The sequence below is a fragment of the Tachyglossus aculeatus genome, chromosome 5, assembly GCF_015852505.1.
Source record: "Tachyglossus aculeatus isolate mTacAcu1 chromosome 5, mTacAcu1.pri, whole genome shotgun sequence".
Classification (NCBI taxonomy): domain Eukaryota; kingdom Metazoa; phylum Chordata; class Mammalia; order Monotremata; family Tachyglossidae; genus Tachyglossus; species Tachyglossus aculeatus.
The window spans coordinates 8,058,617-8,080,309 of NC_052070.1; the positions used below are offsets into that span (position 1 = coordinate 8,058,617).

General features: G+C 46.5%; 1 protein-coding gene across 1 annotated transcript; it reads left to right on the top strand.

Moving 5' to 3' along the window:
- The first annotated feature begins 3,275 nt into the window (after positions 1–3,275).
- On the top strand, positions 3,276–17,665 carry SNRPG (small nuclear ribonucleoprotein polypeptide G). The gene is made up of 4 exons (XM_038746987.1): positions 3,276–3,359; positions 11,593–11,615; positions 14,636–14,760; positions 17,528–17,665. The coding sequence occupies exons 1-4, from the start codon at positions 3,328–3,330 to the stop codon at positions 17,576–17,578; spliced, it is 231 nt and encodes a 76-aa protein (XP_038602915.1). The 5' UTR covers positions 3,276–3,327; the 3' UTR covers positions 17,579–17,665.
- The last annotated feature ends 4,028 nt before the right edge of the window (positions 17,666–21,693 follow it).

The following is a 21,693-nucleotide window of genomic DNA, read 5'->3' on the forward strand; positions in this document are numbered from 1 at the left end:
ATACATATCTTGTATTGATACATATCAACACAAGTAAATAAAATTAGATAATCAATCGTATTTATTGAGCGCTTACTGTGTGCAGAGCACTGTACTAAGCGCTTGGGAAGTACAAGTTGGCAACATAGACATAGACTGTCCCCACTAGACTGTCAGCTCATTATGGGCAGAGAATGTGTCTATTGTTGTATCACACTCTCCCAAGTGCTTAGCACAGTGTTCTGCACACAGTAAATGCTCAATAAATACGATTGAATCATCATCATCATCAATCGTATTTATTGAGCGCTTACTGTGTGCAGAGCACTGGACTAAGCGCTTGGGAAGTCCAAGTTGGCAACATACAGAGACAGTCCCTACGCAACAGTGGGCTCACAATCTAAAAGGGGGAGACAGAGAACAAAACCAAACATACTAACAAAATAAAATAAATAGAATAGATATGTACAAGTAAAATAAATAAATAGAGTAATAAATATGTACAAACATATATACATATATACAGGTGCAGTGGGGAAGGGAAGGAGGTAAAATGGGAGGGATTGAATGAGTGAATGAATGAAGGCAGAGGGCTTGGGTTCTAATCCCAGTTCCGCCAGTCTGCTGTGGAACTTTGGGCAAATCACTTCACTTCTGGGCCTCATTTCCGTCATCTGCAAAATGGGGATTTAATGCCTGTTGGCCCTCTTGCTTGGACTGGGAGCCCCATGTGGGATCTGATCTTGTATCTACCCCAGTGCTTGGCACATAGTAAGCACCTAACATACTACAACTCTTACTGTGTAATCACAGCCTTTACAGGGTTGTGGAAAGGTGTGTGAGCCCAGCAATTAATCGATGGTATTTATTATTGGAGAAGCAGCGTGGCTTAGTGGGGAGAGCCCAGGCCTGGGAGTGAGAAAGACATGGGTTCTAATCCTGACCCTGCCACATGTCTGCTGTGTGATCTTGGGCGAGTCACTTCACTTCTCATGGCTTAGTGGAAGGAGCCTGGGCTTGGGAGTCAGAGGTCATCATCATCATCAATCGTATTTATTGAGCGCTTACTGTGTGCAGAGCACTGTACTAAGCGTTTGGGAAGTACAAGTTGGTTGTGGGTTCTAATCCCTACTCTACCACTTGTCTCCTGGGTGACTTTGGGCAAGCTGCTTAACTTCTCTGGGCCTCAGTGACCTCATCTGTAAAATGGGGATTAAAACTGTGAGCCCCACGGGGGACAACCTGATCACCTTGTATCTACCCCAGCGCTTAGAACAGTGCTTAACAAATACTATTGTTATTATCATTAATAATCGTATTAAGCAATTTTTGTGTGCAAAGCATTATACTAAGCGCTTAGGAGAGTACATTAACATCAAGCACAGTCCGTGCCCACTACAATCTCAGTCTACCCATTCATTCATTCATTCATTCAATCATTTATTGAACACTTACTGGGTGCAGAGCACTGTATTAAGCGCTTGGAAAGTACAATTGGGCAACAAACATTCATCCAATTGTATTTATTGAGTGCTTACTGGGTTCAGAGCACTGTACTAAGCGCTTGGAAAAGTCCAAGTGCAAGCAGCGTGCCTCTGGAAAGAGCACAGGCTTTGGAATCAGGTCATGGGTTCAAATCCTGACTCCATCACATGTCTGCTGTGTGGCCTTGGGCAAGTCACTTAGCTTCTCAGAGCCTTGATTACCTCATCTGTAAAATGGGGATGACTGTGAGCCCCACACGGGACAATCTGATCACCTTGTATCCCCCCCAGCGCTTAGAACAGTGCTTTGCACATAGTAGGCGCTTAGCAAATGCCATCATTATTATTATTATTACAATTGGGCAACAAATAGAGAAACATTCATTCCGTTGTATTGAGCGCTTACTGGGTGCAGAGCACTACTAAGCAAATGGCAAGTACAATTGGGCAACAGAGACATTCATTCAATCGTGTTTATTTAGAGCTTACTGTGTGCAGAGCACTGTACTAAGCGCTTGGAAAGTCCAATTGGGCAACAAATGGAGACAATCCCTGCCCAACAACGGGCTATGGAAGTGTCTGGCCAATGGCCCAGCTGGGATTAGAAGCCCTGTCTCAGCAATTAATACTGTGCTCTGCACACGGTAAGCGCTCAATAAATACGATTGAATAAATGAATGAATTACTCTATTTATTTTACTTGTACATATTTATTCTACTTATTTTATTATTTAATACGTTTTGGTTTGTTGTCTGTCTTCCCCTTCTAGACTGTGAGCCCGCTGTCGGGTAGGGACCGTCTCTATATGTTGCCAACTTGGACTTCCCAAGCGCTTAGTACAGTGCTCTGCACACAGTAAGCGCTCAATAAATACGATTGAATTATTTTATTTAATTTTGTTACTATGTTTGGTTTTGTTCTCTGTCTCCCCCTTCTAGACTGTGAGCCCACTGTTGGGTAGGGACTGTCTCTATATGTTGCCAACTTGTCCTTCCCAAGCGCTTAGTACAGTGCTCTGCACACAGTAAGTGCTCAATAAATACGATTGATTGATTGATTGATTTTGTTCTCTGTCTCCCCCTTCAAGACGGTAAGCCCACTGTTGGGTAGGGACTGTCTCTATATGTTGCCAACTTGTACTTCCCAAGCGCTTAGTACAGTGCTCTGCACACAGTAAGCGCCCAATACGATTGATTGATTGATTGATTTTGTTCTCTGTCTCCCCCTTCTAGACGGTGAGCCCACTGTTGGGTAGGGACTGTCTCCATATGTTGCCAACTTGTACTTCCCAAGCGCTTAGTACAGTGCTCTGCACACAGTAAGCGCTCAATAAATACGATTGATTGATTGATTGATTGATTGATTGATTGATTTTGTTCTCTGTCTCCCCCTTCTAGACTGTAAGCCCACTCTTGGGTAGGGACTGTCTCTATATGTTGCCAACTTGTACTTCCCAAGCGCTTAGTACAGTGCTCTGCACACAGTAAGCGCTCAATAAATACGATTGATTGATTGATTGATTGATTGAATGAATGAATACGAAACCGTCCGGGGCACCTACCGCGGGCGGGTGCCCCTTTTTGCGGTTAATTACGGTAGCTCTTCGGAGCGCCGACCGTGCCGTCCGCGCAGGCGCACACCCAGCCGTCCGCGCGTGCGCAGACCGTGCCGCCCGCGCAGGCGCCGAAAGCCCGGGGGCTCGGCGCTTCGAACGGGAGAGCGCGGGAGGTGTCACGTGGGGGGATCCCCGGTAGGCGATTGGTCGGGTGTCCGGGCGCCGCCGTGGTGACGCAGGGCGGCGGTGGCGGGAAGGCGCGCGCATGCGCGGGAAGGCGGCAGTCCCAGCGCGTGGACGGCGGCAGGATGAGCAAGGCGCATCCCCCTGAGCTCAAGAAGTAAGATGGCGGCCTGAGGCCTAAGGAGGCCCAAGGCCTGAAGCCCGAGGCCTAAGGCCTGAAGTCGGGCCGGTGGTCGGAGGCTTGGATTTTTAATCGGGTTTTTTCCCCCGGGGAGTCAGGAATGATAGGCCCCCCTCTTCCTTTGTCTGAGCAAGGGGCAGGGTGGTCCATGGGGTAGACCGGAAGTCCACAGGACCGGATGGCCAACACCGTCTAGGCCCCCTGCCTTGGCCTGTTTTTCATTGTTAGTGATAATAGTGATCAATCAATCGTATTTATTGAGCGCTTACTGTGTGCAGAGTATATATGTATATATATGCATATATATATAATATACCTCCTTCCCTCCCCCATCTTCCCTCCTTCCCTCCCCCATCTTACCTCCTTCCCTTCCCCACAGCACCTGTATATATGGATAGATGTTTGTACAGATTTATTACTCTATTTATTTTACTTGTACATGTCTATTCTACTTATTTTATTTTGTTAGTATGTTTGGTTTTGTTCTCTGTCTCCCCCCCTTTTAGACTGTGAGCCCACTGTTGGGGAGGGACTGTCTCTATGTGTTGCCAACTTGGACTTCCCAAGGGATTAGTCCAGAGCTCTGCACACAGCGCTCAATAAATACGATTGATGATGATGATATGTTGCCAACTTGTACTTCCCAAGCGCTTAGTACAGTGCTCTGCACATAGTAAGCGCTCAATAAATACAATTGATGATGATATGTTGCCAACTTGTACTTCCCAAGCGCTTAGTCCAGTGCTCTGCACACAGTAAGCGCTCAATAAATACGATTGATGATGCAGAGTGTATTTTTATATATATATATATATATGCTTGTACATATTTATTACTCTATTTATTTTACTTATACCTGTCTATTCTATTTATTTCATTTTGTTAGTATGTTCGGTTTTGTTCTCTGTCTCCCCCTTTTAGACTGTGAGCCCACTTTTGGGTAGGGACTGTCTCTAGATGTTGCCAACTTGGACTTCCTAAGCGCTTAGTACTGTGCTCTGCACACAGTAAGCGCTCAATAAATACGATTGATGATGCAGAGTATATATATATATATATATATATATATTATATATATAATATATATATATATAATATATATATATGTTTGTACATATTTATTACTCTAGTTATTTATTTTACTTGTACATATCCCCCTCTCCATCCCCCCGTCTTACCTCCTTCCCTTCCCCACAGCACCTGTATATATGTATATATGGTTGTACATATTTATTACTCTATTTATTTATTTATTTTACTTGTACATTTCTATCCTACTTATTTTATTTTGTTGGTATGTTTGGTTCTGTTCTCTGTCTCCCCCTTTTAGACTATGAGCCCACTGTTGGGTAGGGACTGTCTCTATGTGATGCCAATTTGTACTTCCCAAGCGCTTAGTAGAGTGCTCTGCACATAGTAAGCGCTCAATAAATACGATTGATTGATTGATTGATTGATATCTATTCTATTTCATTTTCTTAGTATGTTTGGTTTTGTTCTCTGTCTTCCCCTTTTAGACTGTGAGCCCATTGTTGGGTAGGGACCGTCTCTATGTGTTGCCAACTTGTACTTCCCAAGCGTTTAGTCCAGTGCTCTGCACACAGTAAGCGCTCAATAAATACGATTGATGATGATGATATGTTGCCAACGTGTACTTCCCAAGCGCTTAGTCCAGTGCTCTGCACACAGTAAGCGCTCAATAAATACGATTGATGATGCAGAATATATATATATATATATATATGTATATATGCTTGTACATATTTATTACTCTATTTTACTTGTACATATCTATTCTATTTATTTTATTTTAGTAGTATGTTTGTTTTTGTTCTCTGTCTCCCCCTTTTAGACTGTGAGCCCGCTGTTGGGTAGGGACTGTCTCTATGTGTTGCCAACTTGGACTTCCCAAGCGCTTAGTACAGTGCTCTGCACACAGTAAGCGCTCAATAAATGCGATTGATGATGATGATGATGCAGAGCACTGGACTAAGAGCTTGGGAAGTACAAGTTGGCAACATATAGAGACAGTCCCTATCCAACAGTGGGCCCACAGTCTAAAAGATAATGACAGTCTGTGTTAAGCGCTTATTATGTGCTAAACACTGGGGGGATAATCCATTCAATCGTATTTATAGAGCGCTTATGGTGTGCAGAGCACTGTGCTAAGCGCTTCTAGACTGTGAGCCCACTGTTGAATGATAATAGTGATAATGACGGTCTGTTAAGCGCTTATTATGTGCCAAGCACTGGGGTGATAATCCATTCACTCGTATTTATTGAGCAATTACAGTGTGCAGAGCACTGTACTAAGCGCTAAACTGTTCTAGACTGTGAGCCCACTGTTGGGCTGGGACTGTCTCTATATGTTGCCAACTTGGACTTCCCAAGCGCTTAGTACAGTGCTCTGCGCACAGTAAGTGCTCAATAAATACGATTGATTGGAAGTACAAGTTGGCAACATATAGAGAGAGTCCCTGCCCAACTGCGGGCTCACAGACTAGAATAATGATAATGGTATTAGTTAAGCGCTTGCCATGTGCCTAAAAAAAATGATGGCATTTCTTAAGCCTTCCCAGACTGAGCCCCCTCCACCCCCCCCCGCCTTACCTCCTTCCCTTCCCCACAGCACCTGTATATATGTATATATATATTTGTATGTACTTATTACTCTATTTACTTTTTTTTACTTGTACATATCTATTCTATTTATTTTATTTTGTTAATATGTTTTGTTCTCTGTCTCCCCCTTCTAGACTGTGAGCCCACTGTTGGGTAGGGGTCATCTCTATATGTTGCCAATCTCCCATCCTCGTGTCTCTCCCCACTTCAATCCATACTTCACGCTGCTGCCCGGATTGTCTTTGTCCAGAAACGCCCAGGGCGTGTTACTCCCCTCCTCAAAAATCTCCAGTGGCTACCAATCAATCTGCGAATCAGGCAGAACCTCCTCCCCCTGGGCTTCCAGGCTGTCCATCCATCCATCCATTTCCTGGCCCCCTCCTACCTCACCTCCCTTCTGTCCTTCTCCAGCCCAGCCCGCACCCTCCGCTCCTCTGCCGCTAATCTCCTCACGGTTAGGCCTCGCTCTCGCCTGTCCCGCCGTCGACCCCCGGCCCACGTCCTCCCCCGGGCCTGGAATGCCCCCAATCCCTCTGCCCATCCGCCAAGCTAGCTCTCTTCCTCCCTTCAAGGCCCTGCTGAGAGCTCACCTCCTCCAGGAGGCCTTCCCAGACTGCGCCCCTTCCTTCCTTTCCCCTTCCTCCCCCTCTCCATCCCCCCCATCTTACCTCCTTCCCTTCCCCACAGCACCTGTATATATGGATAGATGTTTGTACATATTTATTACTCTATTTATTTTACTTGTACATATCTATTCTATTTATTTTATTTTATTAGTATATTTGGTTTTGTTCTCTGTCTTCCCCTTTTAGATTGTGAGCCCACTGTTGGGTAGGGACCGTCTCTATATGTTGCCAACTTGTACTTCCCAAGTGCTTAGTACAGTGCTCTGCACACAGTAAGTGCTCAATAAATACGATTGATTAATTAAGCGGTTACTATGTGCAAAGCACGGTTCTAAGCGCCGGGGAGGGTACAAGCTGGTCAGGTTGTCCCACGTGGGGCTCACAGTCTTCATCCCCATTTTACAGATGAGGGAACTGAGGCCCAGAGAAGTTAAGTGACTTACCCAAAGTCACACAGCTGACAAGTGGCAGAGCCGGGATTTGAACCCATGACATCTGGCTCCAAAGCCCGGGCTCTTTCCATTGAGCCACGCTGTTTCTCTAAGCACTAAGCGCTTACCGTGTGCCAAGCACAGTTCTAAGTACTGGAGTAGTAATAATAATAATAATGGTATTGGTTAAGTGCTTACTATGTGCCAAGCATTGTTCTAAGCGCTGGGGTAATAATAATGATGGTATTGGTTAATCGCTTACCATGTGCCCAGCACTGTTCTAAGCGCTGGAGTAATAATAATAATGATGGCATTGGTTAAGCTCTTACCATGTGCCAAGCACTGTTCTAAGTGCTGGGTTAATAATAATAATAATAATAATGATGGTATTGGTTAAGCCTTTACAATGTGCCAAGCACTATTCTAAGCGCTGGGATAATAATTATAATAATAATGGAATTGGTTAAGCACTTACTATGTGCCGAGCACTGTTTTAAGTTCTGGAGTTATAATAATAATAATGGCATTTGTTAAGCGTTTACTATGTGCAAAGCACTGTTCTAAATGCTGGGGGGGATACAAGGTCATCAGGTTGTCCCACGGAGGGGGCTCACAGTCTTCATCCCCATTTTCCAGATGAGGGAACTGAGGCCCAGAGAAGTGAAGTGACCTGCCCAAAGTCACACAGCAGATACGTGGCAGAACTGGGATTAGAACCCATGACCTTCTGATTCCCAGGCCTGGGCTCTATCCAGTGGCGGAGCTGGGATTAGAACCCATGACCTTCTGATTCCGAGGCCTGGGCTCTATCCACACTACACCATGCTACTTCTCTGTGCCATGCTGCTTGTCTGCTGTGGTGCCTTGGGCCAGTCACATCACTTCTCTGGGCCTCAGTTACCTTATCTGTTAAATGGGAATGAAGACTGTGAGCCCCATGCTTGCTTGTCAACGCTTAGTCCAGTGCCTGGTGCATAGCAAGCGCTTAACAAATACCACAACTGTTCCTTTTACAGTTGTTATTCTCTGGGCCTCAGTTCCCTCATCTGGAAAATGGGGATGAAGACTGTGAGCCCCACGTGGGATGTTGACCTTCTCCGACTTGATTAGTTTGTATCCACCCCAGCGCTTCATACAGCGCCTGGTACATAGTGAGCGCCTTACAAATCCCATTTTAAAGTGGCGGCTATGGTAGAAACTGGGCCTCAGGTAGGGCAGGAACCGGATCTGATCCTATTAACTTGCCCAAGCCTGTAACCGCTAGTAGGTAATAATAATGATGGCATTTGTTAAGCGCTTACTATGTGCCAAGCACTGTTCTAACCCCTGGGGTAGATACAAGGTAATCAGGTTGTCCCACGTAGGGCTCACAGTCTTCATCCCCATTTTACAGATGAGGGCACTGAGGCACAGAGAAGCTAAGGGACTTGCCCAAAGTCACACAGCTGACAAGCGGCTGAGCTGGGATTAGAACTCATGACCTCTGACTCCCAAGCCTGTGCTCTTTCCACTGAGCCATGCTGCAGATCAATCAGTGGCATGTATTGAGCGCTGACTGCATAACGAGCACTGTGATAAACGTTTGGGAGAGTATACTACATCATCATCAATCGTATTTATTGAGCGCTTACTGTGTGCAGAGCACTGTACTAAGCGCTTGATGCGCTACATAGGAAGCGCATCGGTCAGTGCCCTCACACAAATGGTTTGTATTTATGATTTCTCTCTTAATAATGGCATTAATTAAGCGCTTACTATGTGCAAAGCACTGTTCTAAGCGCTGCGGAGGTTACAAGGCGATCAGGTTGTCCCCGGGGGGGCTCACAGTCTTAATCCCCGTTTTACAGATGAGGGAACTGAGGCCCAGAGAAGTGAAGTGACTTGCCCTGAGTCACACAGCTGACAATTGGCGGAGCTGGGATTTGAACCCATGACCTCCGACTCCAGAGCCCGGGGTCTTTCCACTGCGCCACGCTGCTTGTGTTCCCATCAATCAGTGGTATTTATTGAGTGATTACTGGGTGCAGAGCACTGTGCTAAGCACTTGGGAGAGTGCAGTATGAGAGTTGGTAGACATATTCCAGGGAAGCAGCGTGGCCTTGTGGCAAGAACAAGGGTTTGGGAGTCAGGGTCAATGGTTCTAATCCCGGCTCTGCCTCTCATCTGCTGTGTGACCTTGGGTAAGTCACTTCAATCAATCAATCGTATTTATTGAGCGCTTACTGTGTGCAGAGCACTGTACTAAGCGCTTGGGAAGTCCAAGTTGGCAACCTATAGAGACAGTCCCTACCCAACAGTGGGCTCACAGTCTAGAAGTCTTCACTTCTCTAGGCCTCAGTTCTCTCATCTGGAAAATGGGGATCGAGCCTGTGAGCTCCAGGTGGGACAGGGACTGTGTCCAACCTCATTACCTTGTATCTACCCTAGCGCTTAGTACAGTGCCTGCCACAGAATAAGCGTTTAACAAATACCGCCATTGTGATTATTGGAAAACGGGCCGTGGTCATTGATCCAGAGAGTCTTGTACCACATCTGCCCGGTGGGAAGAGCCCGGGATTTGGAGTCAGAGGTCATGGGTTCAAATCCCAGCTCTGCCAATTGTCAGCTGGGTGACTTTGGGCAAGTCACTTAACTTCTCTGGGCCTCAGGTCCCTCATCTGTAAAATGAGGATTAGGACTGTGAGCACCACGTGGGACAACCTGATCACCTTGTAACCTCCCCAGCGCTTAGAATGGTGCTTTGCACATAGTAAGCGCTTGATAAATGCCATTATTATTATTATTATTGCCAAATTTTTATCCAAGACAAATATCCTTAAGGTCCCAAATACATCCAGGTCTCCTAGCTTGTGGGCAGGGAACATGGCGACCAATTCTGTTGGGTCGTGGTCATTCATTCGGTCGTATTTATTGAGCGCTTACTGTGTGCGGAGCACTGTACTAAGCACTTGGGAGAGGACAGTAGAACAATAAAGAGGACATTCCCTGCCCTCAATGAACTCCCAGTCTAGAGGAGGGGGAGACAGACATCATCAATCGTATTTATTGAGCACTTACTGTGTGCAGAGCACTGTATCAATACAAATAAATGAAATTATATGGTATGTACATTGTATCCTCCCGAGGACTTAGTGCAGTGCTCTGCACAGGGTAAGCACTCAGTAAATACCATTCATCATCATCATCATCAATCGTATTTATTGAGCGCTTACTCTGTGCAGAGCACTGTACTAAGCGCCTGGGAAGTCCAAGTTGGCAACATATACAGTCCCTACCCAACAGTGGGCTCACAGTCTAAAAGGGGGAGGCAGAGAACAAAACCAAACATACCAAGAAAATAAAATAAATAGAATAGATAGGTACAAGTAAAATAAATAATTAGAGAAATAAATATGTACAAGCATATATACATATATACAGGTGCTGTGGGGAAGGGAAGGAGGGCAGTGTGACCTAGTGGAAAGAGCTCAGGCCTGGGAGTGAGAGAACCTGGGTTCTCTTCTCGGCTCCGCCACTTTTCTGCTGTACGTGACCTTGGACAAGTCACTTCACTTCTCTGGGCCTCAGTTCCCTCATCTGTAAAATGGGGATGAAGATCGTGAGCCCCATGGCGGGCAGGGACCGTGTCCAATCAATCAATCAATCATATTTACTGAGCGCTTACTGTGTGCAGAGCACTGTACTAAGCGCTTGGGAAGTCCAATCTGATCAGCTTGTCTACCCCAGCGCTTTGTACAGTGCCCGGCACATAGTAGGAGCTTAACAAATGCCAGTAAGAAAGAGAATTCCAAGTCCTGTACTCTACTTGGAATTCTGCTTATACTGCTTGAGAAGCAGCGTGGCTCAGTGGAAAGAGCCCGGGCTTGGGAGTCAAAGGTCATGGGTTCTAATCCCGGCTCCGCCACTGGTCCGCTGTGTGACTTTGGGCAAGATGCTTCACTTCTCTGTGCCCGTTACCTCATTTGCAAAATGGGGATGAAGACCGTGAGCCCCACGTGGGACAACCCGATTACCTTGTGTCTACCCCAGCGCTTAGAGCAGTGCGTGGCACATAGTAAGCGCTTAACAAATACTATTAATTATTATTACATTCTCGAGCACTTAGTACGGGCCTCTGCACACTGTAAATGCTCAATAAACATGATTGACAACAACTATAGTGCTTAAGTGTTTATTACGAGCCAAACACTTTGCTAAGCGATAGGGCCGATACAGTGCCATCAGATACAGCCCCTGCCCCACAGTCTAAAGACGAGGGAGAACGGGCATTGAATATCCACTTGATAAGAGGGGGAAACTGAGGCCCAGAGTAGTGAAATAACTTGCCCACGGGCAAGTGGTGGAGCCGGAATTAGAACCCAGGTCCTCTGACTCCTAATCCTGTGGTCTTTCCACTAAGCCGTGGTGCAGAGTACAGTGTTTTGCCCACCGTAAGTGCTCAGTAAATAGGACTGAATGAATGAATGCATCAAACTGCCTTTGAGCTTGGTTTTAAAAGTGTTTTTTTTGGTTTTTTGCTTTTATTTGTAGGTTTATGGACAAGAAGCTATCACGTAAGTTAAATGATTTACTCGGGCAAGTATGTTGGCAGCGGTATTTCTTTTAACGGTAACTTGAAAATTGAAATAACCCTAGTCCCATCTGAAGGGGCATAAGCTAGTTTGTCCCCTCCGGGTTATAAGGATTTCTGTTGTCCTAAATCAATCAATCAATCGTATTTATTGAGCGCTTACTGTGTGCAGAGCACTGTACTAAGCGCTTGGGAAGTCCAAGTAGGCAACATACAGAGACAGTCCCTACCCAACAGTGGGCTCACAGTCTAAAAGGGGGAGACAGAGAACAAAACCAAACATACTAACAAAATAAAATAGAATAGATATGTACAAGTAAAATAAATAAATAGAGTAATAAATATATACAAACATATAAACCAAACGCATAGTTTTAGATAGCAAACCGGAATTTATAGCAAACTTCCTGACTATTGGTTTTAAAGCACTCAATCAACCCATGGTATTTATTGAACGCTTGCTGTGTGTGGAGCACTGAATCTAGTGCTTGGGAGAGCTCAGTAGGATAGAGTTGGTAGACCTGTTCCCTGCCCATAAGGGGCTTTCATTTTTTCAGTTGTATTTATTGAGCGCTTACGGTGTACTGAGCGCTTGGGAGAGTACAATATAACAATAAGCAGACACATTCCTGGCCCACAACAAGCTTACATTCTAGAAAGAAGCAGCGTGGCTCAGTGGAAAGAGCCCGGGCTTTGGAGTCAGAGGTCATGGGTTCAAATCCCCGCCCTGCCAGTTCTCAGCTGTGTGACTTTGGGCAAGTCACTTCACTTCTCTGTGCCTCAGTGACCTCATCTGTAAAATGGGGATGAAGACTGAGCCCCCCATGGGACTACCTGATCACCTTGTAACCTCCCTAGCGCTTAGAACAGTGCTTTGTACATAGTAAGTCCTTAATAAATGCCATTATTATTATTATTATTATTAGAAAACGAGCTTACAAGAGGAGGTGACATTTATTAATATAAATACATCATGGCTTTGGGGCTGGGGGAGGGATGAATTTCAGTCAGTCGTATTGAACGCTCACTATGTGCAGAGCACTGGACTAATTGCTCAGGAGGCATAGTACAAGCCTAAGTACATACTAGTACATAGTACATACTAAGCGCTTAGTACAGTGCAAGCGCTTAGTACAGTGCTCTGCACATAGTAAGCGCTCAATAAATACGATTGATGATGGTAGTACAACAGAATTAGCAGGCACATTTCCTATCCATAGGGAGCTTTGAGCATAAAGGGGGAGAAAGACATTAATATTCATTCATTCAGTCGTATTTATTGAGCACTTACTGTTTGCAGAGTACTGTACTAAGCGCTTGGGAAGTACAAACTGGCAACATATAGACGTCGTTTATAATATAGTTTAAAGATGGGGGCATAAGTGGTCCGCGGTGGGAGGGTGGGGAGAATTTCAGGTAGCCTAAGGTCACAGATTGAAATGCAGTAGGCGACGCAGAAGGGAGAGGGAGGCGGGGAAAACAGGGCTTCATCTGGGAAGGCCTCATAGAGGAGGTGTCACCTTCCAAAGGTTTTGAAGATTGTCTCTATTGCTGACTTGTACCTTCCAATAATAATAATAATAATGGCATTTATTAAGCACTTACTATGTGCAAAGCACTCTTCTAAGCGCTAGGGAGGATCCAAAGTGATTAGGTTGTCCCACGTGGGGCTCGCAGACTTAATCCCCATTTTACAGATGAGGGAACTGAGGCACAGAGAAGTCAAGTAACTTGCCCCAAGTCACACAGCTGACAAGTAGCGGAGCCGAGATTTGAACCCATGACCTCTGACTCCAAAGCCCGGGCTCTTTCCACTGAGCCACGCTGCTTCCAAGCACTTAGTACAGTGTTCTGCACACAGTTGTAATAATAATAGTAATTATGGTATTTAAGTAATAATAATAATAATGGTATTTAAGTGCTTATTATGTGCCAGGCACTGTTCTAATAATAATAGTAATAATGATAGCATTTATTAAGCACTTACTATGTGCAAAGCACTGTTCTAAGCGCTGAGCACTGTTCTAAGCTAACTGTTCTAAATGTTAGGATAGATAGAAGTTAGGTTGGACATAGTTCCTATCCCACATAGGGCTCCAGTCTTCATCTCCACTTAACAGTTGAGGTCACTGAACCACAGAGAAGTGAAGTGACTCACCCAGGGTCACACAACAGAGAAGTAGAGCTCTGCACATAGTAAGCGCTCAATAAATACGATTGATGAAGTAGCAGAGCCAGGATTAGAACCCAGGTCCTTCCGGCTCCCAGGCCTGGGCTCTATCCCCTAGGCCACACTGCTTCTAAGCCCCTTTGTAAATAATAATAACGATGGTCTCCGTTAAGCACTTACTATGTGCTATGCCCTGGGGGAGATACAAGGTGATCAGGTTGTCCCACATGGGGCTCACAGTCTCAGTCCCCATTTTACAGATGAGGGAACTGAGGCCCAGAGAAGTGAAGTGACCTCCCCAAAGCCACACAGCCGACAGGTGGTGGGGCCGGGATTAGAACCCATGACCTGGCTCCCGAACCCGGGCTCTTTCCACTGAGCCACGCTGCGTGTACCCACCCCAGCGCTTAGGACAGTCGGCATCATCATCACCGTATTTATTGAGCGCTTACTGTGTGCAGAGCACTGTAGTAAGCGCTTGGGAAGTACAAATTGGCAACATATAGAGACAGTCCCTGCCCAACAGTGGGCCAGTCCCCGGCACACAGTAAGTGCTTAATAAACACCGTCATTATGGCAGATAGTAAGTGCTTAGTAAATACCGTTATTACTGGAGTCTAGTTTAGTAAAGTTTAGAGCTGCCAGCCTATAGCGTAGACTCTGTAAACACCACGGAGCCGTCGATTTGCGCGTTCGTTTCCTTGAACTGAAGGGAAGCGGTCGAGTGGCTTTATTTTCTGAGACCCCTGGGCTTTGCCCAAACGGGCCGCACGTGCCCCGAGCCCCCCGCCCGTGTGTCCCCGGCCTGACCGTGTGCCCTCGGTGTCCCCCAGTGAAGCTGAACGGCGGGCGGCACGTGCAGGGGATCCTCCGCGGCTTCGACCCCTTCATGAACCTGGTGATCGACGAGTGCGTGGAGGTGGCCCACGGCGGCCAGCAGAACAACATCGGCATGGTGGTGAGTGCCCGCGCGGCCGGACCCCCGCCGGCGGAATCCCGCTCATTGTCGTGTTTATCGAGCGCTTACTGTGTGCAGAGCGCTGGGCTAAGCGCTTGGGAAGTACAGGTCGGCAACAGATAGAGGTGGTCCCTACCCAACAGCGGGCTCCCGGTCTAGAAGACGGGCTCACCCATACTTCATGCTGCTGCCCGGATTATCTTTGTCCAGAAACGCTCTGGGCATGTTACTCCCCTCCTCAAAAATCTCCAGTGGCTCCCAATCAATCTGCGAATCAGGCAGAACCTCCTCCCCCTGGGCTTCCAGGCTGTCCATCCATCCGTCCCCTGGCCCCCTCCTCCCTCCCCTCCCTTCTGTCCTTGTCCATCCCAGCCCGCACCCTCCGCTCCTCCGCCGCTGATCTCCTCCCCGTACCTCGTTCTCGCCTGTCCCACCATAGCCCCCCGGCCCACGTCCTCCCCCGGGCCTGGAATGCCCCCAATCCCTCTGCCCCTCCGCCAACCTCGCTCTCTTCCTCCCTTCAAGGCCCTACTGAGAGCTCACCTCCTCCAGGAGGCCTTCCCACACTCAGCCCCTTCCTTCTTCTCTCCCTCGTCCCCCTCTCCATCCCCCCCATCTTACCTCCTTCCCTTCCCCACAGCACCTGTATATATGGATATATGTTCGTACATATTTATTACTCTATTCATTTTACTTGTACATATCTATTCTATTATTTTATTTTGTTAGTATGTTTGGTTTTGTTCTCTGTCTCCCCCTTTTAGACTGTGAGCCCACTGTTGGGTAGGGACTGTCTCTATATGTTGCCAACTTGTACTTCCCAAGCACTTAGTCCAGTGCTCTGCACACAGTAAGCACTCAATAAATACGATTGATGATGGGCATCACCCTCAGCGGAATGGCATTTGTTAAGCCCTCCCTCTGGGCCAAACCCTGTCCTAAGCGCTGAGGTGGATGCAAGGTAATCCGGTTAGACCCGGTCCCCATTTTTAAAAATCATGGTTATTCCTTCAGTCATATTTGAGTGCTTACTGTGTGCCAAGCACTGTAATAAGCACTTGGAAGAGGACAGTGCAACAACAGACACATTCCTGCCCGCAATGAGCTCACAGTCTCATTGTGCTTATTAAGCGCTTACTATGCGGCCAGCAATGTTCTAGTGGAACATTAGTGGAAAGAGCCCGGGTTTGGGAGTCAGAGGTCATGGGTTCTAATCCCGGCTCTGCCACTTGTCTGCTGTGTGACTTTGGGCAAGTCACTTCACTTCTCTGGGCCTCAGTTCCCTCATCTGTAAAATGGGGATGAAGACTGTGAGCCCCACATGGGACAGCCTGATCACCTTATAACCTCCTCAGCGCTTAGAACAGTGCTTTGCACATAGTAAGCGCTTAATAAATGCCATCATTAGCATTAGTAATCATTAGCATTAGTAATCATTAGCATCATTAGGATGGGTTCCCCCTTTTAGGCTGTGAGCCCAATGTTGGGTAGGGACTGTCTGTATATGTTGCCAATTTGTACTTCCCAAGCACTTAGTACACTGCTCTTCACATAGTAAGCGCTCAGTAAATACGATTGATGATGATGATGATGATTAGTATCTCCCCCAGTGCTTAGAAAAGTGCTTGGCACAGTCAGTGCTTAACAAATACCATCATTATTATTATTATTACTAAGGTAGATTACAAGACCATCGGCTGGAAACAGTCCCTGTCCCACATAGGGCTCACAGTCTTAACCCCCATTTTTAATAATGATGATGATGGTACTTGTTAAGTGCTTACTATGTGCCAAGCACTGTTGTAAGCATTGGGGTAAGTACAAGTTCTTCTGTTTGGACACCATCCCTGTCCCACTTGGGGCTCACCGTCTTCATCCCCATTTTAAAGGCGACGGAACTGAGGCCCCAAGAAGTGAAGTGATCCGCCCAAGGTCCCCCAGCAGACAAGTGGCGGAGCTGGATTAGAACCCAGGGCCTTCTGAGTCCAGGCTGGGGCTCTGTCTACTAGACTGTCTTCTACTAGAGAAGCAGTGTGGGTCAGTGGAGAGAGCCCGGGCTTGGGAGTCAGAGGTCATGGGTTCTAATTCTGACTCTGCCACTAGTCTGCTGTCTGACTGGTCAAGTCACTTAACGTCTCTGTACCTCAGCTGCCTCAACGGTAATAAGGGGATTAATCAATCAATCAAGTTTATTGGGCGCTTACTGTGTGCAGAGCACTGTACTAAGCGCTTGGGAAGTACAAGTTGGCAACATAAGACTGTGAGCCCCATGTGAGCTCCCATGAGCCCGCTGTTGGGTAGGGACTGTCTCTAGATGTTGCCAATTTGTACTTCCCAAGCGCTTAGTACAGTGCTCCGCACATAGTAAGCGCTCAATAAATACGATTGATGATGTGGGACAACCTGATTAACTTGAATCTCCCCCAGCACTTAGAACAGTGCTTGGCACATAGTAAGTGCTTAACAAATACTATTATCATTATTATTATTATTATTATTATTATCATTACTGGACCACACTGCTTCTGGCGTTCACTCCGTGTTGTGCTGAGTGCCGGCCCGGCGGTGGTCCAGTTGGTGTTGAAGGCCTCTCGACTGTCAGCTCGTTGTGGGCAGGGAATGTGTCGGCTTATTGTTCTGTCGTCCTCTCCCAAGCGCTCACTCCAGTGCTTGGCACACGGTAAGCGCTCAGTAGACACGAGGGATTGATTAAAGTCCACCCTTTGCTGCTACAAACCATCCACCCTTTTTCCTTTTGTTTCTTTAGGTGATAAGAGGCAACAGTATCATCATGTTGGAGGCCTTGGAACGAGTTTGAGAGAGCCTGTCCATCCGCCCATCTGTCCACCCGTCCTTCCTTCCTGTCAAATGTTTTCACAATAAACTTTTGTAATGGTAAAACAAAGGTTTCTCAATCAGTGGCATTTATTGAGCGCTGACTGCATGCTGCTTCTCTAATATTAGAGAAGCAGCGTGTCTTAGTGGCAAGAGCCCGCGCTTGGAAGTGAGAGGTCGTGGGTTCTAATCACGCTTCTGCTACTTGTCTGCTGTGGGACTTGGGGCAAGTCACTTCACTTCTCTGGGCTTCAGTGACCTCCTCTGTAAAACGGGGATGAAGACTGTGAGCCCGTGATTACCTTGTATCCCCCCGGGCCCAAGTTAATAATAATAATGGCATTTATTAAGCGCTTACTATGTGCCAAGCACTGTTCTAAGCGCTGGGGAGGTTACAAGGTGATTAGGTTGTCCCCCGGGGGGCTCCCAGTCTTCATCCCCATTTTACAGATGAGGGAACTGAGGCACAGAGAAGTGAAGTGACTTGCCCAGAGTCACACAGCTGACAACTGGCAGAGCTGGGTTACGAACCCATGACCTCTGACTCCAAAGCCCGGGCTCTTTCCGCTGAGCCACGCTGTTTCTAAGAGGAACAATGCTTGGCACAGAGCAAGCGCTTAAACAAATGCCATCATTGTTATTATTATCCCATCAGTAGCGTTTATTGAACATTTCCTGTGTACAGTGTACAGCTTAGCGCTGGGGTAGACACAAGGTAATCAAGCTGACCCATGTGGGGTTTACAATCTCAATCCCCATTTTCCAGATGATCTACCTGAGGCCCAGAGAAGTATTAGAAAAGCAGCGTGGCTCAGTGGAAAGATCCCCGGCTTGGGAGTCAGAGGTCCTGGGTTCTAATCCCGGCTCCACCGCTTGTCAGCTGTGTGACTTTGGGCAAGTCACTTCACTTCTCTGGGCCTCAGTTCCCTCATCTGTAAAACGGGGATTGACTGCGAGCCCCATGTGGGACAACCTGATTACCCTGTATCTCCTCCAGTGTTTAGGACAGTGCTTGGCACGTAGTAAGCACTTAACAAATTCCAACATTATTAAGGCATGGCATTTATTCTCCCCCTTTTAGACTGTGAGCCCACTGTTGGGTAGGGACTGTCTCTATACGTTGCCAATTTGTACTTCCCAAGCGCTTAGTACAGTGCTCTGCACATAGTAAGCGCTCAATAAATACGATTGATGATGATGAAGGGAAGCGACTGCCAGCCCACAGTGAATTTAAAATCAAAGGGAGTGTATTGTTGTGAATCTGCTCCTAAGTTCTTAATATACTTACTCTGCACGTAGTTAAGTGCTTGATAAATAACACTGATTAAGTGCTTACTATGTGCCGAGCACTGTACCCATCGCTGGGGTAGATAGAAGATGAAAACAGTGGAACACAGTCCCTGTTCCCCATGGGGCTCACGGTCTAAGTAGGAAGGAGGACAATGTTACCAATAAGGAGTAACTAAGGTGAAGAGAAGCGAAGTGACTTACCCAAGGTCACACAGCAGGTAAGTGGTAGAGCCAGGATATATATATATATACACACACACACACACACACACACACATTATATATATATATATATATACACACACACATATATATATATACCTGTATATATGTTCGTATATATTTATTACTCTATTTTACTTGTACATATTTATTCTCTATATATTTATTCTATTTACTTTATATTGTTAATATGTTTTGTCGTCTGTCTCCCCCTTCTAGACTGTGAACCCGCTGTTGGGTAGGGACCGTCTCCAGATGTTGCCAACTTGGACTTCCCAAGCGCTTAGTACAGTGCTCTGCACACAGTAAGCGCTCAATAAATACGATTAAATGAACAATTAAATGATTAGAGTAATAATAAGTGTGACACTTGTTAAGCGATTACGAGGTGCCAAGCACTGTTCTGAACCCTGGGGTAGATACAAGCTATCACTGTGGACACAGTCCCTGTCCCACATCATAATAAAAACGATGGCATTTATTAAGCGCTTACTATGTGCAAAACACCGTTCTAAGCGCTGGGGCGGTTGCCAGGTGATCAGGTTGCCCCACGGGGGGCTCACGGTCTTCATCCCCATTTTCCAGGTGAGGGAACTGAGGCCCAGAGAAGCGAAGTGACTTGCCTGAGGACACAAAGCAGGGATTAGAACCCAGATCCCGGCTCTTTTCACTAGGCTGTGTGGGTTTCCAGGGGTCGGCGGTGAGATGTCCTCTCGTAATGAGTGACAGGGTGTTTTAATAAAATGCTTGAAAGTGGGAACTGCTATGTAGAATCCAGCGCTTACAACAGTGCTTGCTTTGGCACATAGTAAGTGCTTAACAAGTAGCGTGGCTCAGTGGGAAGAGCACAGGCTTTGGAGTCAGAGGTCATGGGTTCGAATTCTGACTCCGCCACATGTCTGCTGTGTGATCTTGGGCAAGTCACTTCTCTGAGCCTCAGTTACCTCATCTGTAAAATGGGGATTAAGACTCTGAACCCCACATGGGACAACCTGATCACTTTGTATCCCCCCAGCGCTTAGAACAGTGCTTTGCACATAGCAAGCGATTAACAAATGCCAACATTATTATTATTATTAACAAATGCCATCATCGTCATCAGAATCACCTGGCTCTAATTATAGTCAAGGGACAGATAAATCAGTGGCATGGAACAGTAATGGCACTTGTTAAGTGCTTAACTATGTGTCAAACATTGTTCTAAGAACTGTGGGATTTGCTTTGATTCTAATTCTGTTTATTTTTATTGATGCTGTCGATGCCTGTTGACTTGTTTCCATGTCTCCCCCCCCTTCTAGACTGCGAGCCCATTGTGGGCAGGGATTGTCTCTCTTGGTTGCTGAATTGTGCTTTCCAAGCACTTAGTACAGTGCTCTGCCCACGGTGAGTGCTCAAAAAGTACGACTGAATGAAATACAAGTTGATCAGGCTGGGCACATTTTACAGATGAGGGAACTGAGGCCCAGAGAAGTGAAGTGACTTGCTCGAGGTCACACAGCAGGCAAGCGGAGGAGCTGGGATTAGAACCCAGGCCTCCCCTCTAGACTAGAAGTTCACTATGGGGAGGGAATGTGTCCGCGAATTCGGGTATATCATCCTCTCCCAGGCACTTAGTACGGTGCTCTGCGCATATTAAGGCACTCAATAAATAGCACCAATGGATATGGCATTAGGTTCTAAGGTCTCCAGACTCTAAGCTGCTTGTTGGTTGGGGACGTATCTACCGACTCTTGTCCTCTCCCAAGTGCCTAGTACAGTGCTCTGCACAGAGGAAGCGCCCAATAAATACTGCTGATAATTAGGGAGCAGGAAAAACAGCAGACCTTTACCTTCTTTTAGAAAGTTTTTGTGGACTTAGGAGGGCCATTGGCCAAAAATGGTTACAACTGGGGATTTTTTTTTTTAATGGTACCAGTTAAGCGCTTACTATGTGCCATGCACTATCAGCGCTTAGAACAGTGCTTTGCACATAGTAATCGCTTAATAAATGCCATTATTATTATTATTATACTAACCACTGGGGTAGATACAAGGTAATCATATTGGGCACACTTCCTGTCCCACACAGGGCTCCCGTCTTGATTCCCCACTTGAATCAATCAATCAACCAATCTGTGGTATTTATTGAGGGCTTAGTGTGCAGAGTACTGTACTAAGCGCTAGGGAGAGTACAGTATGTTGGACCGCCGCGAGCTTACAGTCTAGAGGGGGAGACAGATAAAAATCCACGTTACCGAGACGGAGGTAAGGGCTGTGGGGCTGAGGGTGGGGTGAATAAGGGGAGCAAAAAAATCCAAGTTTAAGGTGGGGCGCAGAAGGGAGTGGGAGAGGAGGAACGGAGGGCTTAGTTGGGGAAGGCCTCTTGGAGGAGGTGTGCTTTTAATAAGGCTTGGAAGGTTGGGCGGTGAGATGGAGGTTCCTGTAGGAGAGGAGCATGGTGAGGAAGGAGGGGGCGAGGGGATTGAGGGTTTTAAAGCCAATGGTGACCAGTTTCTGTTTGTTGGGTAAGGACTGTCTCTATATGTTGCCAATTTGTACTTCCCAAGCGCTTAGTACAGTGCTCTGCACACAGTAAGCGCTCAAATA